Below are 25,269 nucleotides of genomic sequence, written 5' to 3'. Positions count from 1 at the left end.
GCTCAAATAACTGAAATCAAAAGGTCATATGGGACACATTTTTCCTGCCCTCGAATAAGCTGTCGATTCTGGAGGGCATAATCGAGCATTTTGTAAAGATGCTGTGCGATTGTGCAAATCAGGAAGCAGGCTTTGTGTGTGTGGGAGAGATCAGTGAACTTCCCTTTTCTTGGAAATAAAACATATTACTGAAAATAAACCCGCTTTCCATCCTGAGAGGACCTTTACATCTCAAGGGAATATAAGACATTGTCTCAACATCATCAGGAGTCTAACCCACAAAGAGCTTATGGACTACTTTTTTTTCTGTAATTCTTTTCTCTGGATGTTACTTAGCTGAATGTATTTGATAATTCGAAGCGGACCAAAACAATCTTCCACCTCAGGATGAACCAAAACGCTTTCTGACTTCAACTCCTACCTGCTGAACGAGTGCCGTCATCAAAAGTGTTTCCCGTTTGCATGATGTCAAGACTTGGTTGCACTCTTTAAGTTATATTTGTAATGAGTTTTGATATTGTACATGTGAAACCAATAAGATGAATAGATACAGTAGCAAGGTAATGATACTGTCAGTGTTTTAATGCGTTTTAAAGATTTGTTTTGGGAGGAGAACTGAAAGTGCGCTGGATTTTTCAGACATCTATTGCAAAGTAGTTGTTTCTAGCCTGGCTTTTTACCTACATATGTGCCAATGTCTCCCTGCAGTAAATGACATTGTGTATCTATAAATGGACTAATTTTTCAGGCGTTATAAAGAGGATGTTGTTTTTTATAATATTTTATGAGATATTATTTCTTATGCTTGATCATATTCAATGAATATTCTTGTTTTGTATCTGCATTTTGGCCTCTCTGAGGATGTAGATGAATGACAGTATAGATTGACAGGCTGGCAGATGATGATGTTCGTGTGGGAGCTGCTTATGCTTGTTTATCAGATGTTTTTTTTTCTTGTCTGGCTTCTATCCTTCAGTCCTTATTTTTTTCTGTATGTTTACACAGAAAGTGTTTTTCTACTGGCTTGCGATGTAAAACTCATCTTAGACAATTGCCATATTTGCATGCAGGTTTGTGCCAATTTTGTAGATGAATACTACGCTCTATGCCAGTAATTCACTTATATAATCTCCATAGACATTTGTCTTGGTTTTATCTCTAGCTGCCTTCCAGATAGCCAGAATTTACAATTTAGACTTCTTCTGCATTAAAGGTTTCATCTAAAGTGCGATACATTTTTGTGCAGTTGTTTGTAATTCATTGCAAATGCTCCTTATTTATATTGCAGGGATACTTCATTCACATTGTAGAAATTTGTCTTCCCATTGATAGGAAAAATACTTGATCTCAATTCTCAAAAATCAAAAGTACTGTATGACTGTAACTGGAAGAAAATGTCCCAACATGACTTTTGAATGACACTTGAAAATCTAAATTTCTATGCTTTCCGCTCACGCTTTAAAGAGTCACCCTTTTTAATGTTATAAACCAGATCATGTGCAGTGTTATTTTTACACCTTCTAAGTTGATGTAACTCACAAACCTTTTTCTAAATAAGATAATTGTGTCAAATCACAGTGCGATAATTATTAAACCTAGCGGGAAATAGGGTTTCTGGGGCACTCTTTATTAAATAACGTGATGTAATTTCCTATGCCGTATACCGTAGACAAAAATTGTTCAGTGAAATTAACATTCACAAGATGGCGGTTAAGTTATAGTTAGAGTGTAATGAATCCAGGGAGAGAGCAAGGCCAAAACATACTAACAATCACAGTACTAATTATCTCAGATTTGCCATATCATATGTGTTATTAAAGGCAACTGTGAAGACGCATTTTTAACTCCATTACTCTGACCCTCAGTCACACCTGAAGAAGGTACAAAGAGGCCAAAAGCAGTTGGATGCAATTGTAGACATGTCCTGTATCACTTTATGAGGAGCCTCTCATATGACATTATAGCCTTTGTGTTGATTCCCCCAGAGAGCAAACACAATATGCAGCTGCACAAACAGAGCTGAATCGAAAATCAAGCAAATGCTTCTGTAAACCACAAATATGTTACACCAGTTTCATCAGTATATCAACATTTCTAAAGTGCCATAATATAAGAGCTTACTTGCCAGGGACAGTGGATGGAGTTACACACATGGGTGGATTACAAGACAGACGTACCAGGCACAGATCCAGGGGCCTCAATAGTTCACCTGCAAAATGACACATAAATTAACATGCACCAAAAAGATACAGTACATGGAAGCTAGAAAGAGACACAAAACAACCGCAAAGACACAAAACCGCTCCTATGGAGGAGAGTTAGTGGGGCCTTTTGCAAATCTGTGCCCAGGGGCCCATTGTCTCACAACCTGCCAGGTTTCCCACAATTATGAAAAACCTGAAAAAGTCATGGAATTTTGCAATCACATTTTCCAGGCCTGGCAGAGTCATGGAATTAGTAAAAAATCATTGAACATTTTGGAAAAGTCATGGAAAAGTGATACAATTATTACAATTATTTTTTATGAACAACCTTCCATGTAATGTATCATAACTGCAACTTATTTTTAAATAGCTGTCAACGTAGCGTAGCTGTAAATGCATTGATGAGTGACTGTGCTTTGTTTACAACCATGTACTTTCATAGTTTTCTCCCCACATTCTGTCTCTCCCTTAATGTGTGCAAGCTAACAGAAATTATATGTGAAATTTGTTATGGGTGCTTAAAAAGTCGTGAAAAAGTTTTGAAACTTTTGTCCATGAAATGTGTGGGAAACCTTGTGGTGTCACACCTGCCAAGCTGCAGGCCACTGTTTGGGACAACAAAAAAGCCAGTTGTGAGTTATTGCTTTGTGCCCTTTAGAGCCACAAAAAGCAGTTTGGGTTGTTTTTTAGATAAGGCCATGAAAAGCATTTCACAAGCACATAGTTGTTTTCCAGTGGAGATCATGCCCTGCAAAACTGGGTATTTTAAGCCAAAACCTAATCTTTTTTTAAACTTCACTAAGTTGAGTTTTTTTGCCTAAACCTAACTACCCATCAACCTCAGTGTTGTCGAAACGTTCAGTTTAAACATATTGTGAGGGCCAGAGGACAGTAATCAACCCAAATGCAACAATCAGAAGCAAAAAGCAAAATCCAATTTTAAAAGTTCAATCCAAAACAGGGCCATAAACAGGAAAGCAAAACAAAAAACATTGCAACAGTATACAGACAAGGGGCAAGCAGTTGGGCAAAAAACAGAGAAACAGTTGAAAAGATCAAAAAACAGGGAAGAAGCAAAACTTACAGGGAAGAGGCAAAAATCCAAAATCAAAACAGAGGTTGAAGTCATGAATAGAACTGCTGGAAGGAAGACTACTAGAGTACATGACAAACTGACAGCAGGTGAGTAAATGAGTAGGGTTTAAATACAAGACAGGTAATTAACTGACTGAAAGCAGGTGGTGCGGAACTAAGGGTGGAAGTAACTCTCACAGACACAAGGAAACTCCAAGGTTAACAAAATAAAACAGGAAATCCATGATGGATTGTAAGGCATATCCGCTACATACAATCGACCAATGAAAGGTTTGAATAACTCTACCTACAATGTAGTACTTTTTACTACACTACATTTATATGCAACTTATATTTTACCTGCTATTTTTTTTTAATGAACACACACACATGTTTCTATTCTGAGCCGTTTTGTTCTAAAAGTGTCTCCAAATTACAATCTCAAATGTCTCTAAAAGCCAAGCAGAATCATATGATATTCTATGATAACCTAAGGAGCTCATGTTATAATCAGGGTAATCAAAGAGTACTACATTTCATTACTTTGGTGAAGTAATTAAATTAGTTACATAACTTTTTAGTAGGGTAACAAGTAATCTGTAGCCTATTACATTTCAAAAGTAACCCTCCCAACACTGATGCCTGATTCAGCAGCTGGATGTGTAGGCATAAAGTGGGGAAAGGGTATGAAGCATTTTACAAGTACTGTGCAAAAGTCTTGAGCCACCATAGATTTGTTGTTTTAGCAAAGTTGTAATGAGGATATTTATTTATTTGTTTATTTAAAGTTTCTTTATTAAGATACGAACAACAAACAGAGAACGTGCAATGCATTAAAACAACAAAAATAAACAGAACAAAATGTCTTCTTCAGATTGAAGTCAATATTTACTGTGACACATGAAATTGTAACCAGATCAAAAGGAAGTTTTGACTTAACCTGGTGTAAATACACCCAAAATATTAATATTGTAAATCTCATATTGTCTGAGTTCAAGACATGCAAAGTAGAAAGGAAGGTCACTCTAAGTAATTACAACTTAAGTCTATCAAGGTTGTTTTATTCTGAAATATTTGCGTTTTTAATACTATATACATATATCCTGGATGTTTTGGTTGTATTTTATGAAGAGACTACTGAGATATAAATATGTATGATCATATAACCTTGCTAAAAGAACAACGTTTAAGGTGGCCAAAGACTTTTGCTCAGTACTGTACATAAATTCAATTCAATAATCACTCTATAATAGGATCTTACCACAATTACAAAAGCAAACGTTTTCCTGCTGTTGGCATATTACAATGATTATAGTTATTTGTTATGCTCATTATTAAGTAACATTACAACCTTATTTGCATTCTGGCTGTATTTTTTAAGCTGCATCTAAACAGACACACTTGGAGGCGATTGTTTCGCAGCACACAAAAGGTTAAAATATAGCAAAAGTGACATAAAGTGGCAGTTTGTACGGTGGAGACTTACTCTAACAGGAACTAGAATACAGTGTCTTGAGTTAACAGCGCGCACTTCTCGTCTCTACAGGGTGACGAGGCGAGGTCAGAAGTTCCCGAGCACAGCCCCGAGCAGACTGCACACTTCCCCACAGGGCGGGCGGCTCCTGCGCAGAGAGGGAGGCACACGGGATCAACGGGATCAGGGGGACGAAGTCTCAAACTGCGCTCAAACAGAGTCAGAGTTTTTGAAAGCTGCTGCGTCACTGAGATCCGACAAGTGGAATGACCAGCACCTCATCACACTGCAACGGCATGCAGAGTCTCCGCAAGGAGCACCTGTACAAGGTGCTGGTTATCGGAGACCTGGGGGTCGGAAAGACCTCCATCATCAGGCGCTACGTCCATCAGACCTACTCCACCAACTACAGAGCCACCATCGGAGTGGACTTCGCCCTGAAGGTGCTGAACTGGGACTCTGAGACTGTCCGGCTCCAGCTCTGGGACATTGCAGGTGGGACACTTAAGTTTAATATTTTTCTTTATTTGCTGGATAAAGCCTATCACTAAAATTCAAACCCATGGCCGTCTAGTCATCTGCAGGGTTCATGCAGCTTTTTTAGTTGAGTGCATTTGTGTTACAAATATAAATATATGTTTGTGTCTGTGTGTAGGCTATATATTTATAGCTTTAATTTAGTGTTTTAATGTTAAATGTGCAAGAACTAACCCTTTCATTAAAAAAATGTGAACGTTGCTCAAGCTGTTTGTCATAGTTCTCGAAAAGATGATGGTCTGGGGAGATAAGATTATGTTCACATTAACGGTGAAAGCATGACTGTCGTAAAATTATGAAACATGCTCAAAGATGCTTTGTCACTGTGGAGAGCTGGTATCTTGCAAATAAGAGTCTCTTTCTCTCACACACACACACACACACACACACACACACACACACTCTCACGCAGTAGTAATGGGTGAGGCTGTTCTTTTGAGTTTACTGAATTACTTGAATCTATTCAGTAAAAAGATTTAACAGAATTGCTCAGACTGCAAGGAATCCCACTCACTGATCTGAAACACTTCACAAACTGAGAGCAGATACTATTTGCAAACTTAAAGCTAAAGTCCTACCTTGTTATGTACAGCGTGTATACTTTTGCAGCACCTAATTATTCAAATAGATATTTGATCCTAGTTCTGAGTCTTAAAGACATTAGAGGGAGGGGAGGGGTGGGCCTGCACGACTCAGCGACCCACTCAGGACTCAGTCAGGGAACGAATCACTGAACATTCACCCACTGAGCGCCGTCACGTTCACTCACAACTGACTGGGAGCTAAGCTAAGAAATGAATGAACCACTTCAAGAAATGATTCAGTTCAGTTTTTTTACCCAATATATTTGTTCTTTTTACCAAAACATTTGGGAACAACAAAAAACAAACAAACACATGCACTTATTTCACCTCATAAAACACTGATGGTGAAATTTCCAGCGAGATTTTTTCTGATTGAACACTTTTGAAATCGGTAGTGGCACGGACTTGAGACTGGAAGTATTCATTTCTAAAATGGAACTAAACAACACATGAAATTGTCTCTTATAACCTCAAAAACTTCCGGTTGCTATATTTATACATGTATGGCAGAGTCAGGTGCTCCAAGGCCAACAATGAGAGGTAGCAGTGATGTGGAGTAGGTCAACATTAGTTGCAAAAAAAAAAGACACATCAGACTAAACTAACCAAATATTCTTAACTGTGTGTAGCGACTGCAGGACAAACTAAAATACACCAAGAGGCTAAGGCTGAGCCTGGTCTAGTGTGTGACACGCCAACCAGAACCAAACTAATCACAGCAATCAAAAGAAAGTAAAAAATGCGGCGACCCACCTCACCCTCTCACCGATCAACCTGACACAGGTAAAAAGCAAATATTAATGTAGATTATGAATGTCACCGCTCATATCCATGTGACCCAACTCTCCCAATAACTGAAATCATGAAACTAATTAATAACAATAATATCCCAAAACACTAACAAAAAACATGTAACAATACCAAAATAAAAACCATGCCAAATGAATATTTACGTTAATATATCCTTTATGAGTTAAGATAAGTTTATGGCTACACTGTGACTTCAATGATAAATGGAAATTATTACAAATAAAATTAGCTGATAAATGGATAAGATGGATAAAAGTAAAGTAAAACATGATGCCACTCTGACTTCTCCTGACCTCCTCTTTAGTCATAATGTCTAAAATTGATAGAAAATTTAAAATTTGTACATATCAAATGTAGCAGACCAAACTCAGGAGGTGGTAGATGGATTCAACTTCTTGTCTACTTTGAATTGAAAGAGCTGGCCTGTGGATAAAAAGAGTTCAGCCATGCTAAAGGCTCTCTGAGTCTCCACTTCAGCTCAGTGGTGATCTGAGCTACACACTAACATGCTCACAATGACAACATTGCTTAGGGAAGACCAGCATGCTGCTGTCCAGTCATTCGTTTAGGATATAGTGCAGCATCATGTGATTAGGCCCATGTGAGGAAGATTTAAAGGCCAGTCACAGGAGTGTCATTGTAGCCTAAATAAAAACCAAAACATCATTAGTCACTCTCACACACACACACACACACACACACACATACACACATGCAGGCACATGCTTCAAGCAGTCAAATCCAATTATAAGTCACATCTGATTTAGTCTCTACCTGTTTGAAATTCATCTTAGAGGAGTAAGGATAGACTTTTGTAGGGGCCGAGATGTGCTGGTTTCTTATATATGGAGTCTTAAATTTTACATGTTGTACTTTGAAGTCATGTAAAGCTATAAATTGCACCATCAGTTTGTTGAATGACAGTGTGTCAAGTGACATGTGTGCAGTGTGTGTCTGTGTGTCACACCACCGCACATGAAGGTCCATGTGAGTGACGAAAGTCATTGATAGTTGTCCCGTACGAAAGGAGGAACTTCTCGGTCCGCGTCCTGTCAGATTTTCCATTTCCTCTTATTTGTGAAGCAAATAGCAGCATTTTGTCCTTGTCAATGTAATTCTATTTAAGCCAAAAGTAGACTCCCACGCATTAATATTTATTTACCATATAAACTTTTCTGCTGAGAGGGCACGATATGTAAAACAAGCAGGAAGCACACACCTACACGCTCATATTTTTTTTTGACCAACAAGTGCTCACATTAGACAGCAGACAGCTGAACACACTCCCCCAGGGAATGTCATGTTGACAGCTGTTCTAACCTGCTCCTCAAGCACCTAATTTCCTCTCCTGGCACAATACACAAGCATGGATTAACACACAAACACCCATACCTACACACAAACATTTCACATGTATTCTCACAGAAAAGTTGCATGAATATCATTATAGTCTGGGTCAAGGTTTATCCTCATTGCAGGCCGGGCGAAATGCAGGTTTAATTTAAGTAGGCCTATTATCAGCTGGAACAAGCAGTCACATTGACCATCTGAGTATGTGCAACGTGACAGTAAGACCGCAGGAATGTGCTGTTTCATGGGAATTCGGGCTCTGCTAACTGCAGTCTTAATGCTAGTTGCATTAGCTGTTATGCTGCAAAAATGCAGGAAAACAATAAGAATCTGTCATTAACAGAACACCAGTGTTGCCACACTTATGAATAAAGCTCTCGGTGTGTGTGTATCACAGGTCAGGAACGTTTCGGAAACATGACTCGAGTGTACTACCGTGAAGCGATGGGAGCCTTCATAGTGTTCGATGTGACACGGGCCACCACCTTTGAGGCCGTCATCAAGTGGAAAGAGGACCTGGACTCCAAACTGATGCTGACTAATGGACAGAGCATTGCCACTGTGCTGCTGGCTAACAAGTGTGACCAGGGCAGAGAGTTGACCAACAACGGCATCAAAATGGACCAGTTCTGCAAAGACCATGGCTTCGTCGGGTGGTTTGAGACCTCTGCTAAGGTGAGACCAGAGTGGCACAGGTGTTCTTGTTTGTCAGTCATTTGTGATTCATAAACTACTGCGTTTGTGTTGAGTTCAAATGAGGACCCAAAGACAGAACAGCAGGCAAGCAGATGGTTATAACAAAAAGTGAGCTTTAATGCTGGTAAAAAAAAAATCTCCTAAAAAGTACAAAAGAAATAAGAATCAAAACTAAACTGAAAAAGAAAAAAAACAAAAACAGAATGAAACGACAAACACAGGGACAAACTATGGCAAGAAATCCAAAAAGGACACCATTTTGGGCTGTCCCAGACAAAAGGTGACCTGAAAATGTGGCAATATTGTTGGTCATGGCTCTAAAACGGTGGTCCTACATGGCACAATGAGAAAGGCTCAAGGATGGCAGTTGTTACGGTCTTGCAATCAAAGACAGCCTGGGATCAAATTCTGATAGCGTCTGAAATTTGGGATGATCATATCACTTTGTGACTGCTGTTACGACCAACGACTGCTCACCAACCAATATGCAGCATGAAGTGACGCACTGATGAGCGCAATCCATAATCCATGATTTACACCCATGATTGCAATTGTCAGACAGGGTGTAAAATGGGCGAGCCAATGACCCTTTCTATACTTCTTTCATGCCCTTCTTCCGGCCATCTTGCTCAGACCAAAACCATCTTAAAACTCAGCCTTCATTATAATCCCATCTACACACCTGTAAAGTTTCATGATTCTATCTTGCACGGTTGTAAAGTTATCTTGTTGACAAAATCTATACACAGACAAACAGACAGACATATGCCTGCCAAAGTTCTCAAAACAGCTTCTGTGGTAGTTCCCGTGTGTCACCAGGGCCACATTTTGCCATAATGACACACACAGAATCATGAATTCAAAACAATACCGGCCTTTGCTTCGCTGTTGCAACTGGTATATCCATACAGTATAAATGATTGAGTTTTAGAGGTGATGGAGGGCAAATTTTACATGAAGCTAAGCTGACTGACTGCTGGCTGTAGCTTCATATTCAACAGACGTGAGGGTGGAATCAGTCTTCTTATAAAACTCACAGCAAGAATGCAATTAAGCATATTTCTCCAAATGTAGAAATATTAATTAATCATCAGCATGCCAGTGAATGAGCCAGATTGTAGGCCTTTGCTGTGAGCAGCTGACACACTCAGTGGAGATAATCTCCCACTCAGGTCACTTCAGTCAGTGCAAAACATCCCCACAGAGCCAACTGGAATTTCATATCCCCGTGAAAAGTGGCTCTGTGAGATAAATTTACAAAGCAGGGTCAAAACAAGTGAAAAGTTAAAAGTATTAGAGGATTGTTAATGGGTTTTTTCTGCTGCCTGGGAGTTTTGCTTCCAAGCCAAGAAAAGTTATTTAATGAGTTACTTAATGTGTAGATTCAAAGTTACATCAAAACTGTTTTACCACGGCACATAAACTTTTTTGCATCTGCTTAATCTGACATGTCATGAAGCCTTATTAAACTTTTGTTGGTTTTCTTATGGCAGTAGAATCAAACTGAAATAGAGAATTATGGATGTTTTGTACATCACATATTTTCCCGTTATTCTGACAGTATGCTCAGAAACACATGTATCCGGACTAGAATTAAAATATAGATATGCTGGTTTGATTCTTTTTTTGTTTTACAGTATGGGTTTGTAAGGATGGACCCACCAAATGAATCTTGTGATGCATTAGTGTTTCAGTTAACCTTCCCCTAAAACTCAGCTGTATCTGCATACAGATATACATTCTACAAAAGTAACCTTCATTCACACATCTTCTGTTGACACCACTGTGTTGGAGCCGCCTAAGTGCGCTTGCTTTTCTTATGGCATCAAGACTCAACATTCTGAAAGGTCAAAGGTCAAAAGGTGCAGGTTAAGCCAGAAGTGCCAGAGGTGGGCAATGCAAATAGACATACACGTTCTTCTTTGGTAGCAGTTGGAAAAAAAATGTTGACAGGGTACATTTGAAGTCGTTTAAACACATAAAGGTGCACACATGGTGTTCACATGAAGGTGATAGCAGTTAACCACATTGCGAACATACTTGGCAAATCTTTTTTTGGGGTGGCAGATGTTGTTCATTCTCTGTAATTGTCCTAGTACAATAATATAAACAATTTAAATATCAGACAGAATATATAACTTAGAAAATTACAGATGGAAGTAATGGAGTCAGACCTTACAGTTTCCTCTCTCTTTTAGGATAATCTCAACATCGGTGAAGCTGCAAACTTCCTGGTCAAGCACATCATGGCCACAGAGAATGACATCCTGAAAAGCGTAATACCGGACACAATCTCACCTCAGTTCGACTCCAACAGACAGATGAGCTGCTCTGGCTGCCTGAAGTAAAGAAAAGAGGAAGCAATGGTGGGACAGATCAGAGTGGAGACACACTTGGGAAAAGAGGGACAGACAAACCACAAGGACACAATATAGTCTGACTTCTTTGGTCCAAACTAGAGATGAACATTTTAGTTTGGCGCATGTTTCTTTGTCTTTTCAGTACTGGATTACAAGAGACCAGAACTCGAAAAACTAAAATCATGTGGACTCAGAAGTTAAACATTTATTAACAGTTTTGGAAACTCATCATAATGTGAGTTTAAAGTTCTTGTCAGACAAACAAGTATTTATGTATCACGCCAAATGTGATTATTCAAACTATCAAACAGTCAGGATTTCCTTCTGGGACTATTCTCTTTTATCTGAACTACATTCTCTTTTCACAACTGTTCACCTGGAAAAGGACTGACAACTGTTGGACCAAACTGAACCAATGGAGTAAATGATCCTATTAATAGGTTTGATGCAGCACACCCAAAAGTGCAGTAACTGCAGGATGAAGACAGAAGTCTTGCAAAGGTTGTTTGCCATTTCAAGCAAATGTGATTGTGTTGTTGTCCCTTTCACAAGTATTTACCCTAACCTCCAACTTCGGTTTAGAAATTAATGGCTCGGTTTATAGGCACACTAAGATTCCACTGTTAATCAAAAAAGGAAAATATTCAGAGTTTGATGTATGTTATATACACATCATATTCTGTTTGGATATTCTGCATTAGGCCTTGTTCTAAATATAGCACTTTCTGACGTGTGGGATATGTCAGTATAGGTTGGGTTTGAACAGCAGTCTTTGGACATGTTTACAGTGCATTCGGAATATGCGCCTCAACTGGGGCTTTTACCACAGTTTGCATTTGCCTGTTTATGGTTAGCTCAGTGCATTGTCATAGATATTTTGCACACAAAGTAATTAGACTTAAGTATGTAAGGCTGGGGTTAAGGTGCATGGCCAAAAGAAAAGGGCAAAGGACATTTCTGGTTGGAGGAAAAACACAGCTAAACATTATAAAAGACTTGGTTATGAATAGGTTTTTAGACGTGCAAATATCGCAATACTGACCTTTTCAAGAGGGTGGTTGGAGGAATGAAAGTGGATGGCTGCGATTGCACAGTTGAACAAGTCCGACACTGGTGGAAAACTGGAAAACTGTAAGCACTGCTTCAAGTAAACTGTAATACTCATTATTGGTAACTGCTTAACTTCTTGAGGTTTGTGGGGGCTGGAGCCTATCCCAGCTGACACATAGATACTAACATGCTCACTCACATTCACACCTGCAGCCAATTTAGAGATGCCAATTAACCTGGAGGAAGCTGGAGAACCTGAAAAAAACTCACACTGACATGGACAGCACATGCAAATTCCACACAGACCGGCTGCAGCCGGCCAGCGGCTTCAAACCCAGAACCCTATTGCTATGAGGTGACAGTGCTAATTACTTGGCCACCATGCCACCATTAAAACAGCGAATATTAAGCCATGTAAACAGCTTAGTAGGAATATTATCTTTTTCAGAGTAAGGGCAAAAATATTTTGTGCATGTAAATGTATTCACTGTGGCTATTCTGCAGATGCCAAGAAAGCAGTATCGACCACTTCCAGTGGATCCCACATTGCCTAATTATGTGAATTTTGCACATGCATTCTTTTTTAAACTATGATTCTAAGTTATCTACAGAGTTGATTTATGTGTGTAATGCTGGTTTATGTATGAAGTCACAACAGATTCATATTTATAGCAACAACTCAGTCAGCTGTGAAGAGAGGGAGAGTTGAACGCTTAGAAAGACAAACATCCTGGAGCTTGTCAGTGTAACTAGTCTTTTATGAGCAATGGGCAGATCCAGTGGCACAGCCCAGGTTCAATGATCAAAGATATGTCAGACATGTGTCTTTGACAATGGGGGAGCGTGGTTATCCTTCAGTCTTAAGTTTGCTGACTTAAACTACTATATCAGACCAAAGTGGTTTTTGCCATTTTTCCAGAACTGGTTAATTTGTGTGTGTGTGTGTGTTATTTGTCTTCATCGGAAGTAAAATTGCGTTGAATGTCTGGATGAAAACTGGACATTCTCACAGGTTCACTTGCCAAAGCCTAACCCTCTGTATCCATGGTAACTAGATCCTTTTTTATGGGTATCTGTGTGAAGCTATTTCTTGCTCTCACACACACACACACACACACATGCACACAGACTGTTCCTCTCTACATGTCCGTGTTCCTTTTTTACCTCATCTTTTCTCCTGCACTCCATCCTCCGTTATTTTTTTCTTATCCTGAAAATTTTACTCTCTCTCTCTCTATAAATGTGGCTGCTTCCAGAGTCTGTCTTTATTATGTCCCCTGCTTCTCTTTTCCCTGCTTCTCATTCTCTGATTGACATTAGACAGTATGATTGACAGCATGTACGGCACATTATATAAAACTGCATAGGCTCAACTACACACCCAGAGATGCAACACTTTTATTGATCTTTCAACAAATGAGGTTTTTGGAGGTTTTTTGCATCTTTTTAGTGACTTTGCACTTCTGTATTACTTGGTAGTATTTGTCTTTTTTTTAAAGGAAGCTGAGCCCAACGCCATCACTGTTGTGTCTTTTTCTTACAGCTAATTAAGAGTGTGAAGTGACTGAAAGTAAAATTTATACAAACAACAAAATCCTTGAATGTTAGATGCACCAAACCAGGATAAAATCAAATGCATCATGTGCTCTGTTGACATTTACATAAATGTATGGTCAGTGTTGAACGCCATGTGTTAAATTGTTTCCTCCAGCTGTGGTTGGTCAGCAGTGTTTGCACAGTATTTATAAGCCTGATCACAACAGAGTCATGTGTTATTGTTTGAGTTCCAGTAAGCTTAAACAATGCCCTCTTCACAGGATTACAATTTCAGTGTTAGTTTGGCTCATCATGAGGGTGTGCAACATCATGCATTATGTGACATCAGCATGGAATTACACTATACAAGAAAGAGCTGCATGCTCACACATATTCTGTGCAGGACAATACTTTGGGCAAATAATTGCATGTTTTGTCTCACAAGTAAACTGCACATCGTCAGATGATTACGCCACTTGTGAATTGTTCATTATTTATTGTAATGTAATTAAAATATATAATTTCACACATCTTTTTAATACAATTATATAATGTAAGGCCAAAGTGTATTCGTGCCATTTAGCCTTTCACCTGGAACAGCCCATGAACAGCCTGAACGCTGTAGCACATGAATAAAGTTTTTACTGTTAGCGACAGTGGATCAGCTTCTAAGTTTTATTGGTCTGTGTGTGTGTGTGTGTGTGTGTGTGTGTGTGTGTGTGTGTGTGTCTTTGGGCTGATCCAGGACTCTCAGGTTCTCATTAGGATGCCACATGACTGCGTAGATTATTCTCTGCCTGAGGGATTAGATTTGGTCGTCTGCTCTTGGCTCACGTTAAAGACATCACCACCATCAACCCATCAGCTGATCGACAACCCTTATACAACCACTTTGGAAGAATTTTGTCATCTGAATTCATCTTAAAGACACAAATGACTCTTGGTTTAAACAAAGCACACGGTGCAGTTTTAGAATGTTAATTACCTTTCAAAATATGTTATTAAAAACAAAACACAAACTTCTATTTTAATTTGGAACCATATTCCCCAAGTTTTGGTCTGTTAACTCTTCCTGTGATAACAGCTGGCACAGATCTAACTATTCATTACTGAGATTATGAGCCCAACATATTGTGTTCTCTTTAGTGCTCGGGCTCTGCCAGTGAACCACCTACAGAAAACACCCACATATTTTCTCAGAGAGAGAAAGAGAGGGAGAAATGAGAAGAAGCAGGTAGCAAGAGAAGAAAATGAGAAGGGAGAAAAGCAATACTTAAATGCTACAACAACAAAAGGTTACAGACAGCTCATCAAAGCTGCATGGAGGTAAACAGAAGCAGACGCATTATACAGGTCACATTCGACTGCTTTTGAAATGTTTTCCAGACTGAATTCACACATATTATCACTGATAACTCTCTGTTTGAGCAGATCAGAACACAGCCAGCTCAGTCACATGGAGTGTTTTGGCAAGCGACATAATTCAGCGACAAGAACTCAAGATGATGGACTTGATCTGATCTGATCGAGCGTCTTCACTGTTAGAAATTGCTCATGTGGTGCCATCTGTTGTCACATTAGCAACACCACAGGCATTTTATTCACTTGAGAGAAACGTAAAGTTATGTCCACAAGTTATGGACACTGAATTATTGGAAACAACCCACCCTTTTTAAGTTTATTTTGGCATTTATACCCTCCTTTATTTTGAAATATACCAAGGAAGACAGTATGGCTTAATAAGGTGAGACATTAATGAACCACATATAATGCGTTTCCTGAGATCTCTCATTTCTACAGAAAAACCACAAAGAAAACACTAGTGGGTGTACACGCAGAAACACACACACACACACATACAAGTAAACATGTGGAGGATGTAGGTTTTGTTTCAACATACATAGACAGCAGGGTTTGGGGGCCCTGCAGCAGAAAATTTTGGGAATGGCACACTTAATTTCCTGGTGGAGTTTTATGCAAAATCTGTGCAATTTCTATATAAATTTATTGTGTAAATCTATTTAATTTTAAATTTTACCTGTTCAGATTCCCCATCTCTTCTAATGGACATAACTTTTCGAGGATGTGTAGATCAATGATTACTTCCATCTTTCACCTCCCAAACGCACAGGTTTATTTATTTATTATCTGTTAGCCAATCACAGTGTTCTACATCATCTAAGCTGCACTGCAGTAAAGCCATGCCCCCTTTTCTAACAAGCATGACTGACTGTGGGAAAGGAGGAGGCATGTTTTAGTCTATTAATCATAATGTTAAAGTACATAGTTTGTGTTTAAGTTTTTGGTTGAATAAAGATCTGTTTAGACAATGTATTGCCATTTCTGTTATTAGGTGATCTCTGCTTCAAGACTCTTTGTCCATTAAAAGGACAGACATATGCACATGATAAAGCATCCTAATCAAAAGAAAAAAATGTTGCTAATAATTGTTTAGAGGGAAAAAAAAGTGCGTTTAGAGGAAAAAACACCATTACATTATTTGTTGTGTCGTTTGTAACAGTCGGGTTCTGAATGGGTTAAAGACATTTACTTCTACTTTCATGCTTCTATACACGTTCTAAATATTGAGGGTGATGTGTTCCACCCCCACCCCCTAAAATGTACACCTATGTGTGTGTGCATGGTAGGTGCAGACACTTGAGAATGATTGGATTTAAGACTTAATAGACTTAATTACGACGTGTGAACACTTACTTTCTCAAGCAAATGACCTCCTCTATTAGGGTGAGGTTTAAGGTTCTCGTCTTTAAGTCCTGGGACCTCAGCAACACTTGGTTCCCACTCCCCTGTGACAAAATCTATTAACTCAAACTGTTGACATTTGCCCTCCTGGATCTTCCTTTAATTCTCCCTTTATGATATGTTCACACCTAGCTGGTGAGAATGACCAACATTACCATAAGTAACAGGTCTTAGTATGTTTCGGAATCATCCAGGGGGGTATTACACTATGTTTGCTCACATAAAAGATATTTGAGAGATGAAATAACAGTCTCCGTATAATTAAAACAGCCTCCAGAGAGAGACAGAGGATGAGTGAAGAAAGAGCGAAAAGAAAGAGAAACTTAAAAGTAACAGAGAGGAGGTAAAGTGGGAGAGTGACTCAGATTCAGGAGGGAGAAACATGAAAGACGCATGCCAGCACAGTATTAAATCATTAATACATCTGTCAAAGTTGAAAGATGAGTCCTCTGAAGACCTTGTGAGCTCAGCGATTCATCACTCGCACTGAACACTGACAGATTTTACATCTCATTAACCTTACTGATGATTTTTCAATAACACTGCGCTGCACTAACAATCATCTTCACAAGTGGTAGATGACAACAAACATCATTTACTGTTTGGAGCATTCTGTTTTAATGTTGATTGTTTTTCTTTCAGTTTTGCTTAAAAAAATGCAGAAATCCATTTGTTATGGTCATTTTGTGCATTCAGAACAAAGGAACACAGTAGCAATTTATGCAGCATATACTTGAGTACACATCTATACAGCTCACAGTCTATTGACTGTACAGGCACTGCCACTAGAGGGCAATAAGCACCAGCATTATCATGCATTACTTTGAGTGAGTGTGCAGTCTGCTGTTGGCTTAGTGGGAGGGAAAAAAAAATGCTTGTGTTTAATGAAGTCTTAACACCCTCAAACCACTCTGTCCTCAAAAATACAATGTGGTTGTTCAGCATTTCCTAGTAATGGATAAGTGATTTTTGTATTATTTTTTTATTTTTAAACAATAATTTTAAAACCAGCTGCAGTGTAATGATTTTCATAAGAAATCTATAAATATATACACATATAATACAGTGAACCTTGATCACTAGGAGGTTGTAAAGCTGGTTTTCTGCGAAGAGTCCTGAGCGTCAAAGATCTACTATAAGCAGGGAGAAACGGGGTGAAAGGTTACAGGTTAAAGTTCTGTACAGTGCCCAGGGGATGACGTATTTCTGTAAGCCTATGAGGAAGTTGCCCTGGTTCCCCTCAATAGGACTTTTTTTTTTTACTGGATTTTGGATTATTACAGGAAATAAAGTCTGCAGCAAACAAGCATTTATGATACTTACAGGTTTTGTTCAGCAAGATAATCTTCACACCACTTTAAGATTTTTGAAGCTTAATTGTTATTGCCATCAGTAAAAAGCTAATGTTAGGCTTAAAGCAAATTACTCCACGGTCGCATGACTTAAAATCACCACCACAATGAGACTGGAAAGCTGTGTTTACCATTCAGACATTCTGTAGTCTCATTTAGTCACTTGTTAGCAACTGCCATTTTTTAAGACACATAAAAGCTTCAAAGTTTGTGAGTGGGGTATTTACTGGAGTATTTTATGTCAAAGAAAAAAAAGTGAAAGCCTCTTCAGCTTGTGTAAATTACAGACCTTATTTCCAGCTAACCAAAAACCCATTCGCAGCAAGGAAACCAGAAGTACTAAAATGCTAACTCATTGCCAGGTTTTAGGACTCATTCTTGCACCATTCTATAGAAAAGCTGCAGAAATTGAGTAATAAATGGGTTACACAAAGCAACTAGGAATAGTTGTGCTTTCCATAGTACACACAACACAAGATATATACATAAATATGCTTGTACCGCATGCAACAATGAGTCAATGCTACCTTGTTAACTTGACCCTTGAAATAAATTTGGATAAGTGTGTCAAAGATGATCAGGTTGTGGATAACCCACAATATTTCCATTAAAAAAAATGTTTTTAAAAATTAAAAGAGTCAGACACCTGCTATAATAAAGAGCAGGCACGTAATGTGGTTTTTAATTACACAGTGTGGCAGCTTTTATCCTAAACTTGTACTTTGTTCATGTATAAAAGCTGCTAATGTGCAGTTTCTTTAGACAGCACTTTTAACACGTTTGGGGGATTTTTTTGTGAGGTCTGTGTTAGTGAGTCGAAGCAAAGCTGAGAGCTGTGTGCAGCCTAGAAGAGCTGTGTCACTGTGGTCAGAGGACCACAATGACAGGCTGAAATATGATAGCCAGACATATGACCAGAAGGTAAACATGGCACACTAAGTCAAGTCTATTTATTGAGTTGTCTGGTTTTGGTGCAAAATGCTGATTTATGCTGCACTCTACAGAGAGAGGGCAGCACTGTCTGTGAGAGGTATTGTGTGCTGAATTTGTCCTATTAAAACCTGAGAAACTGTATAAAAATGTCATTTTAAACAACTGAAGTACATAGGATGAAGTGTGTTGTCCTGAGGTAATTAAGCAGTGAAGAACATTATAAATATAGGGACCACTGTTCCCTTTGATTTTTGGTTAAAGTTTGATTGTCCCAGTGCTAAAAAAAAAAAAAATTAAACATTCCCAACATGCACCCTGGCTGAGTTGATTTGTGAGCAGGTCCCTTTGGGCTTTAACCAGAAGTCTAATAAGTCATTTGCAAAGCGTAAAACATTCGCCACAGAAGGTCATTAGAGACAAAAGGTAAAATGTTTTGGACACCTGGAATGCATTTCTGACCTCTTAATTTGAGGCTTATGTTTTAAATTGAAAAGGAAGCAGGATTTAATTAAAATCTGCACTGATTACAGCCTTCTCGTTGCAAATCTATTGTCATGTGTTGCTGTATATGTACCACTGCTTCACTGAGCAGGGTGGGAACCTTTGGTTTACTTAACAGTTTGACATCATAACTGATCCTATGGGTTTTGTACATATGCTGGATGTGTATCTAAAGCTAATGCTGACCATTGCCTGTTACTGTTTCCCCTCTGGAGGTGGGTGACGCCTCCTCAGACGCCACGTACATATCATGGCCCACAAAAGAGGCTGAAAGTGAAACCTGGGGCTGGAGTGGCAACCCATGCTGTGAAAGGAGTGTGTCTATGTGAGGAAAGAAGGAGGACAGAGGGCAGTCTGGTGAGGTGTATTTGGCTAACACCTGGAGCTGCTCTGGCTGCAGGTTGGCTTCGCTGCAGACCCTCTGGCACAACGCAGAGACACTGTGACATGTTTTGGACTTCAGCTGGCTCAGCTGGCTCTTCTCCGTCATCAGTTTCTCCCTCTCTGTCTTCTGTGAGACACACATGCATAATCTGATTAGCAGGTCTGTAAACCAGAACTGGATTTATAAAAGTATTTTGAGGAACAGTGTGTAATATTTATGGGGATTTGGTGGCATTTAGTGGTAAGGATTGCAGATTGCAACCAGCTGAACTTCTCCCAGATAGAATTCCTTCAGTTTTCACTGGTCAGGAGCTTTTCACCAGGAGCTGAATAATCGACAGAGGTCTGTTCCCCCCTAACACAAACAGACCTGGTGATTTTACCCTTTAACAATACTAAATTAAATTAAATTCTGTGTTTTTCTGACACTTACGTTATGTTGATATAAATGTCCCATTCTAAGGTAATGAAAACATAATGATTTTTATTTTCAAGTGATTATACACAAAAGAATGCATACTTAAAATACTGTACTCAATTTCTGCCAATATAACCACCTAAATCCTTCACACTGCACCTATTAAAAAAATATTCCTTTTTTACCAGCTTGTTGATTTCACACTGCAGATTGTATATGCAGTCAAGTTTCCTCTTGCGGCATCGCTGGGCTGCAAGGCGGTTTTTGCTGCGGCGTCTCATATCGTGGACAAACTCCAGCTGTTCACGTGTAAAGACCTGTTGCTTCAGCAGCTGCTGGAAGTCATTTCTGCTTAGATCCACAATCCAGTCGACAGAGAACGGCAGCTGCACCTGAGGGGGCCCAAACAGAAAATCAACCTTACACAAAAGAGTAAATCAAGAGAGTATCTGCATCACAGGAGGAGCAAATTTAATGACAGACAGAGTCAAAATCAATGCTTTTTTGTATAGTTTTTGCATCATGTCATGCTGTGGATGACATGGGACTGTAGTACACAAACACCTGGTTTGATTTGCCAGTCTGAACATCATAAGAAATACATATGATCATTGTCAGTATGTATGAAACTTATCTTGGCACATCATTCAATGAAATTTTAAATGACCAAAAATATCTGCTGAGCTTGCAGGCAAAAGTTAAAATGGTCATGGAGCTAACATATTTCTACCAAGTAATTAATTATTAACTCTTAAAACGAGGAGTTAACTTTTAAAAGCAGAGGTTGGGTGCTGCTGGGTTATTGCTGCTGCCAATGTGTGACAGGAAATGCACAATCACCGCTTTATTGGAGCAGTATAAATCATGTAGTGTTATCTAGGGTAAATAAAAGCACTGTTTCTCCTCTGAAATGACCTTAACTTTGTCTGCACACTCACTGTTCACACTTTCTGGACAGTGACACCAGAGGTTCCTCAAAGCTGTTGTTTGCCTGTAGTCATTGTTAACTCGACGGCCTGAGCTGTCAACTGCTTGGACTCTGAACTAATTAGCAAGACACATGCAAACAGTCGCAAGACACAGAAGCATACACACATCGTCTGTACATGGTGAATAATTAACTTGGTACCGTAGCGATTCTGCTTTCTGTTAAATGAATCCAAATGCTCATTTGATATCCCTTATCTAAAGCAAACATAGTGAAGTAATCTCAGGTTGCTGACGCTTATTGATGCAGATTAGTTTCAGCACATTGTGAACTTCACAGTGAGGTGGCGGATACATGGAAGAACAGAACAGATCTGCAGAGCAGATTCGTGGTTTGACTGCTCACCTGTCTGGCCCTCTCTCTTGTGTAGGACTCGCTGTCTCCTTCTGTTTCTGTCTCTGAGTCTCCATCCTCCCCAGAGTTCAGGGATGACACGCCTGACTGAGACACCACCTCGCACTCAGACAGCTCTGCTCCCTTCCATAAACATTTGCTTTGGTCCAGATCCCGGAAAAAGGGACAGCTGGTGCTTGCGGAGCTGAGATTGTTGTGGAGCTTCAGCCACTCTAGAGATGAGCTCTGTGCCTGTCCGTTCCCTGTATCGGAGGAACTTTCTGGATCAGGGTCCTGGAAGTTCAGCTGAGGCAAGCCCACATCGGAGCCCATACGCTTGGCCAGGTGCTCAGCCACCTCCCTTTCCACGGTGCTCCTTTCTCTCTCTCTCTCCATGCTGCCTGTTTGTCCTCCTTTTCCTCCTTCTTGCCAGCTACAATCTATCTCGCCGTCTGCCCTTTCATGCTCAGCTTCCACCTGCTCCACTCCATTTTGATGAATGGATACTAGTGCATCAGAGTCCCTTGTTTTCTTGCCCTCTCCAATGTCCATGGTGAACCTATTGTGTCCCAGTGACCCAGTGATCATAAGCCCCTCACCAAAGGTCTTCAGGGGGCATTGGTGCAATATTAACCCTGCAGACCTCTCACTCAGTGCTGTGCTTGGCCCAGAGGAGACTGCCTTGACATTGGATCTGTCTGAAGAGCTGATGTCTTCCTCCATATCCATCCTCTTTTTCCATTTTATCTGCATTTCACTTGTGTCTTTCATAATCACGTCAGACTCCCCTCTACCCACACAATCCTCTGTTTTCTTGTCATGTGTTTCAGTCTGCCATGGCTCATCGGCCCCTCCTTTGTTCGGTCTGGTAGAGTATGAGGTTGAATTACCCGGGAATTCAACATCAGCTTCATTCTTACTGGAGCAGGGCGAGCAGGAGAGGTCACAGTCATCCTTTATTAAGGGTGCTGGATTGTTCAGGCTTTTCTCTGTGACACAAGTTTCTTTCCCACAGGCCAGCTGGAATTTGCGATACTTTGGACACTGCAGAAAATGGTTATTTGTCCCTTCAGCCACAGGTGTAAGGGCGCCTGTGCTGTTCTGACTTCCCATTTTGCTGTTCACTGATTTGTTACAGTGCCAAGCCACTTCCTGCTGAGATGGTGAGTCAGCAGCTGGTTTGACTTCTTTCTCATCCAACAACACATCGTCAGAGTCAAAGGCACGGTCTTCCTTTGATAATCGCCTCTTGCATTTCTTCTTACAACAGGTCTTTCTCGGAAGAGGAGCAGAACCTTCATTTCTGGAGAAGAGCTTAGGGAGGAGAAAATCAAAGCATGCATCATCCAGGTCTCTGAAACCAAGGATGGAAGCTGAGTTACGTATGTCTAAGGCATCGTCTTTCCCGAAAAGAAGTTTGGATGTGTAGGCAAACTTCAACAAGGGTTCAAAACCAGCAGCTGTTACCTGTGAAAGAGGAGAGGTGACATAAATAAGCACTTATATCCTTACGTTCATTCTTAAGGACAGAAATAGGTAATTATATAATACTTTGTCATATAATAAAGCATACCATACAAAACCACAAACATTTAGCAAAATAAAGCCCAGCATTTATGGGACTTAATTGACACAGTAACCAATCTAACCAGAAGTGAGACAAAGTCATTATTTTGCAAGTCATAAGTAAGTCTTGGCACTCCAGTCCCAATTCAAAACGAATAAGTCCAAAGTCCTAAACCTTGAGTTTCAAGTACTAAATAAGTCCTAATGCGCACTCTGTCAAATATAATTCATTTTTTATCAGCAGAGTAAAAAATTGGTTCTTCTCTCCTGCAACTTGATTGGATGCTGTCGGACTGGTTCAAACAAAACAGTTCTGGGGAATTAAGTGTTGACTGACTGGGAATGAGTAGTGTTATTGTTAGTTTGGAACAGAAATGAATTATTCACAGCACACTTTGGAAATAAAACACATGTATTTATCTTTGGGCTTCGGGGAAGGTATCAAGTATTGTCAGGCTAAAAAATCTAAGAAATCAGGAGTCACTGGTGTTAAAGTTCTATTCGAGTTGCAAGTTGTTTTTTTTATATTCTATCAATTTGAGTCTAAAATCATCAAATTTGTGATTAAATCCAAGTCATGTGACTCCAGTTCAAACATCTGCATGTAACAAGAAAATCAGGTTTCTGTTGCTATGGCAGCTCCCCAAAAGCTGGGTACCAGTGGGTCCTCCATTTAGAGAATCTTATTAATGCAAATTAAATTTGTAAAAGAAACAGAGTACTTGTGGAATAATAGAAAACCAAACTCAAAAAGGATTTGGTAATTAAAATAGCCTTATTAGTCGGGAGGAAAATTCAAAATGCTGATGTGTTTCCTTTTGAAGACCAAACTGGTTGGACACATTCTTTTTTAAATGATTTCTTATTCTTTTTTTCTTTAACTCCACAACTATTATTCCTAAAACCCCACTAGGGAATATAATGTGGTGTATTGGCCATCTCCACTGGTAACAGATTGGAAATCACTGAGAACAACAAACTTTGTAACGCTGATAAGCACTGAGTAAGAGTAGTACAGCACATTTAGGGCTATTCTACATTGTCCCCCTAGAGCAAAATACAGTCAGACATTGTGTATTTTCGAAGTGACAGGTCATGACAAGACTAACACAGCACAAAAAAAATTACACAATCTCACACAGTCAGCCAAGCACCATCAACACTTGTTGAGGAAATAAACCTTTCGGTGGGTTTTCTCACTTCACTTTTACAAACAGTTGTTGTTTGGCAGCATATGTGTGTTTCTGCTTTTTGTCTGTATGGCGTCTAGAGGTGACATCTCACCTCATGTGGCAGAGTGACGACCGCTCCGTGCTGTGTGAGGGAGGAGATCCTGTGTGTGAAGTACTCGCTACAGGAAGCGAGGACTGAGCGGTGGGCTCTGAAACTCTGACCCTCCACCACCACGGTAACATCACACAGCGTGTCCCGGCGACGCTGCTCGTCCAGACAGCGCAGCACATGGGAGGAATGCACTGCAGACTCAAATGTAAACACAGACGACCGGGGGGCAGACGTGGCCATCAGGGGCATCTATATGTACACACAAACACACACACACACACACACACTTAAAGTTAACCACTTCGCCTCTACCAGGACACATGATAAAAAAGTTATACATAAAAATAACAACAAAAACACGCCTACCTTGCGAGGCGGACTTTATATATCCGAGTTTCTTAGTGTGATAAAGAAAGTCCCAGCTGTTACATGGTTATTTCTAAATGGAATGCCGTCCAACTAGTCTGCGTTTCCCAGAAAGTCTTATCTCAACTCTGCTACAAACTAAAAACTGAGCTTGACTCAGTCATATGGCCTGTGTGTGAGTATGTGAGAGGGAGGGAGAGATAGAGGGAGTGAGAGTTTGTGTGTGTGTGTGCGCGCGTGTGTGTGTGTCGCAACAACTCTGGGTGTAACAGAGCAAGCGCTGACTCATGCACTCCTGCTGATATAGGATGAGCAAGCAGTTTTCCCGTCCATACCAATCCCACCCTTGGATCTGTCTGGTAAACTAACAGGCTTTTCCCAGAAAATCCCTTTAAAGATTTACCCCGAACACAATTCAGAGATTAAGGTGAGGGTTGGGGATATAAAGCCAGCGTTTAAACAGGATATTGTCTATTGTTTGAGTATTTAGATTTAGAGTTGTCTGGACTTACTCGACTAATTAGAGTGCATTTTGAGAGCAAGTGGTGTAAATAGAGTGTAAACAAATGAAACTGACCTGTTGGAAGAAGAGAGAGGCTTTTATGTTAATGTGCAGGTTATTTATTCACAGTAGGTCCTCGGTGTGACATATCTCTGGCAGTATATATTTCTGTGTAACCTCAGTTCAAGTCTTTGTCGCATGTTT

The 25,269-nt window shown here is 39.7% G+C and overlaps 2 protein-coding genes across 2 annotated transcripts; one reads left to right on the top strand and one right to left on the bottom strand.

Moving 5' to 3' along the window:
* The first annotated feature begins 4,865 nt into the window (after window positions 1–4,865).
* Window positions 4,866–13,652, top strand: LOC121953051 (ras-related protein Rab-38-like). The gene is made up of 3 exons (XM_042499980.1): window positions 4,866–5,247; window positions 8,431–8,708; window positions 10,928–13,652. The coding sequence occupies exons 1-3, from the start codon at window positions 5,019–5,021 to the stop codon at window positions 11,075–11,077; spliced, it is 657 nt and encodes a 218-aa protein (XP_042355914.1). The 5' UTR covers window positions 4,866–5,018; the 3' UTR covers window positions 11,078–13,652.
* Window positions 13,653–18,036: 4,384 nt separating this feature from the next.
* On the bottom strand, window positions 18,037–24,770 carry LOC121952381 (transcription regulator protein BACH1-like). The gene is made up of 5 exons (XM_042499020.1): window positions 24,564–24,770; window positions 24,198–24,446; window positions 21,360–22,814; window positions 20,212–20,418; window positions 18,037–19,735 (listed from the first exon to the last, which is right to left on the bottom strand). Exons 2-5 carry the CDS (start codon window positions 24,444–24,446, stop codon window positions 19,400–19,402), a joined length of 2,247 nt encoding a protein of 748 aa, XP_042354954.1. The 5' UTR covers window positions 24,564–24,770; the 3' UTR covers window positions 18,037–19,399.
* Between the last annotated feature and the right edge of the window lie 499 nt (window positions 24,771–25,269).

This window comes from Plectropomus leopardus, chromosome 13, assembly GCF_008729295.1.
Source record: "Plectropomus leopardus isolate mb chromosome 13, YSFRI_Pleo_2.0, whole genome shotgun sequence".
Classification (NCBI taxonomy): domain Eukaryota; kingdom Metazoa; phylum Chordata; class Actinopteri; order Perciformes; family Serranidae; genus Plectropomus; species Plectropomus leopardus.
This window is presented reverse-complemented; position numbering and strand designations above follow the sequence as displayed.

What these genes read in the sequence shown, in the direction of transcription:
- LOC121953051 (XM_042499980.1), top strand. Translation starts at nt 5,019, where the DNA reads ATGACCAGCACCTCATCACACTGCAACGGCATGCAGAGTCTCCGCAAG. An exon ending in CCAGCTCTGGGACATTGCAG is followed by an intron (nt 5,248 to 8,430) that starts GTGGGACACTTA and finishes TGTGTATCACAG; the next exon opens with GTCAGGAACGTTTCGGAAAC. An exon ending in GGTTTGAGACCTCTGCTAAG is followed by an intron (nt 8,709 to 10,927) that starts GTGAGACCAGAG and finishes TCTCTCTTTTAG; the next exon opens with GATAATCTCAACATCGGTGA.
- LOC121952381 (XM_042499020.1), bottom strand. Translation starts at nt 24,446, where the DNA reads ATGCCCCTGATGGCCACGTCTGCCCCCCGGTCGTCTGTGTTTACATTT. An exon ending in TCGTCACTCTGCCACATGAG is followed by an intron (nt 22,815 to 24,197) that starts GTGAGATGTCAC and finishes CCTCTTTCACAG; the next exon opens with GTAACAGCTGCTGGTTTTGA. An exon ending in CAAGAGAGAGGGCCAGACAG is followed by an intron (nt 20,419 to 21,359) that starts GTGAGCAGTCAA and finishes GGGCCCCCTCAG; the next exon opens with GTGCAGCTGCCGTTCTCTGT.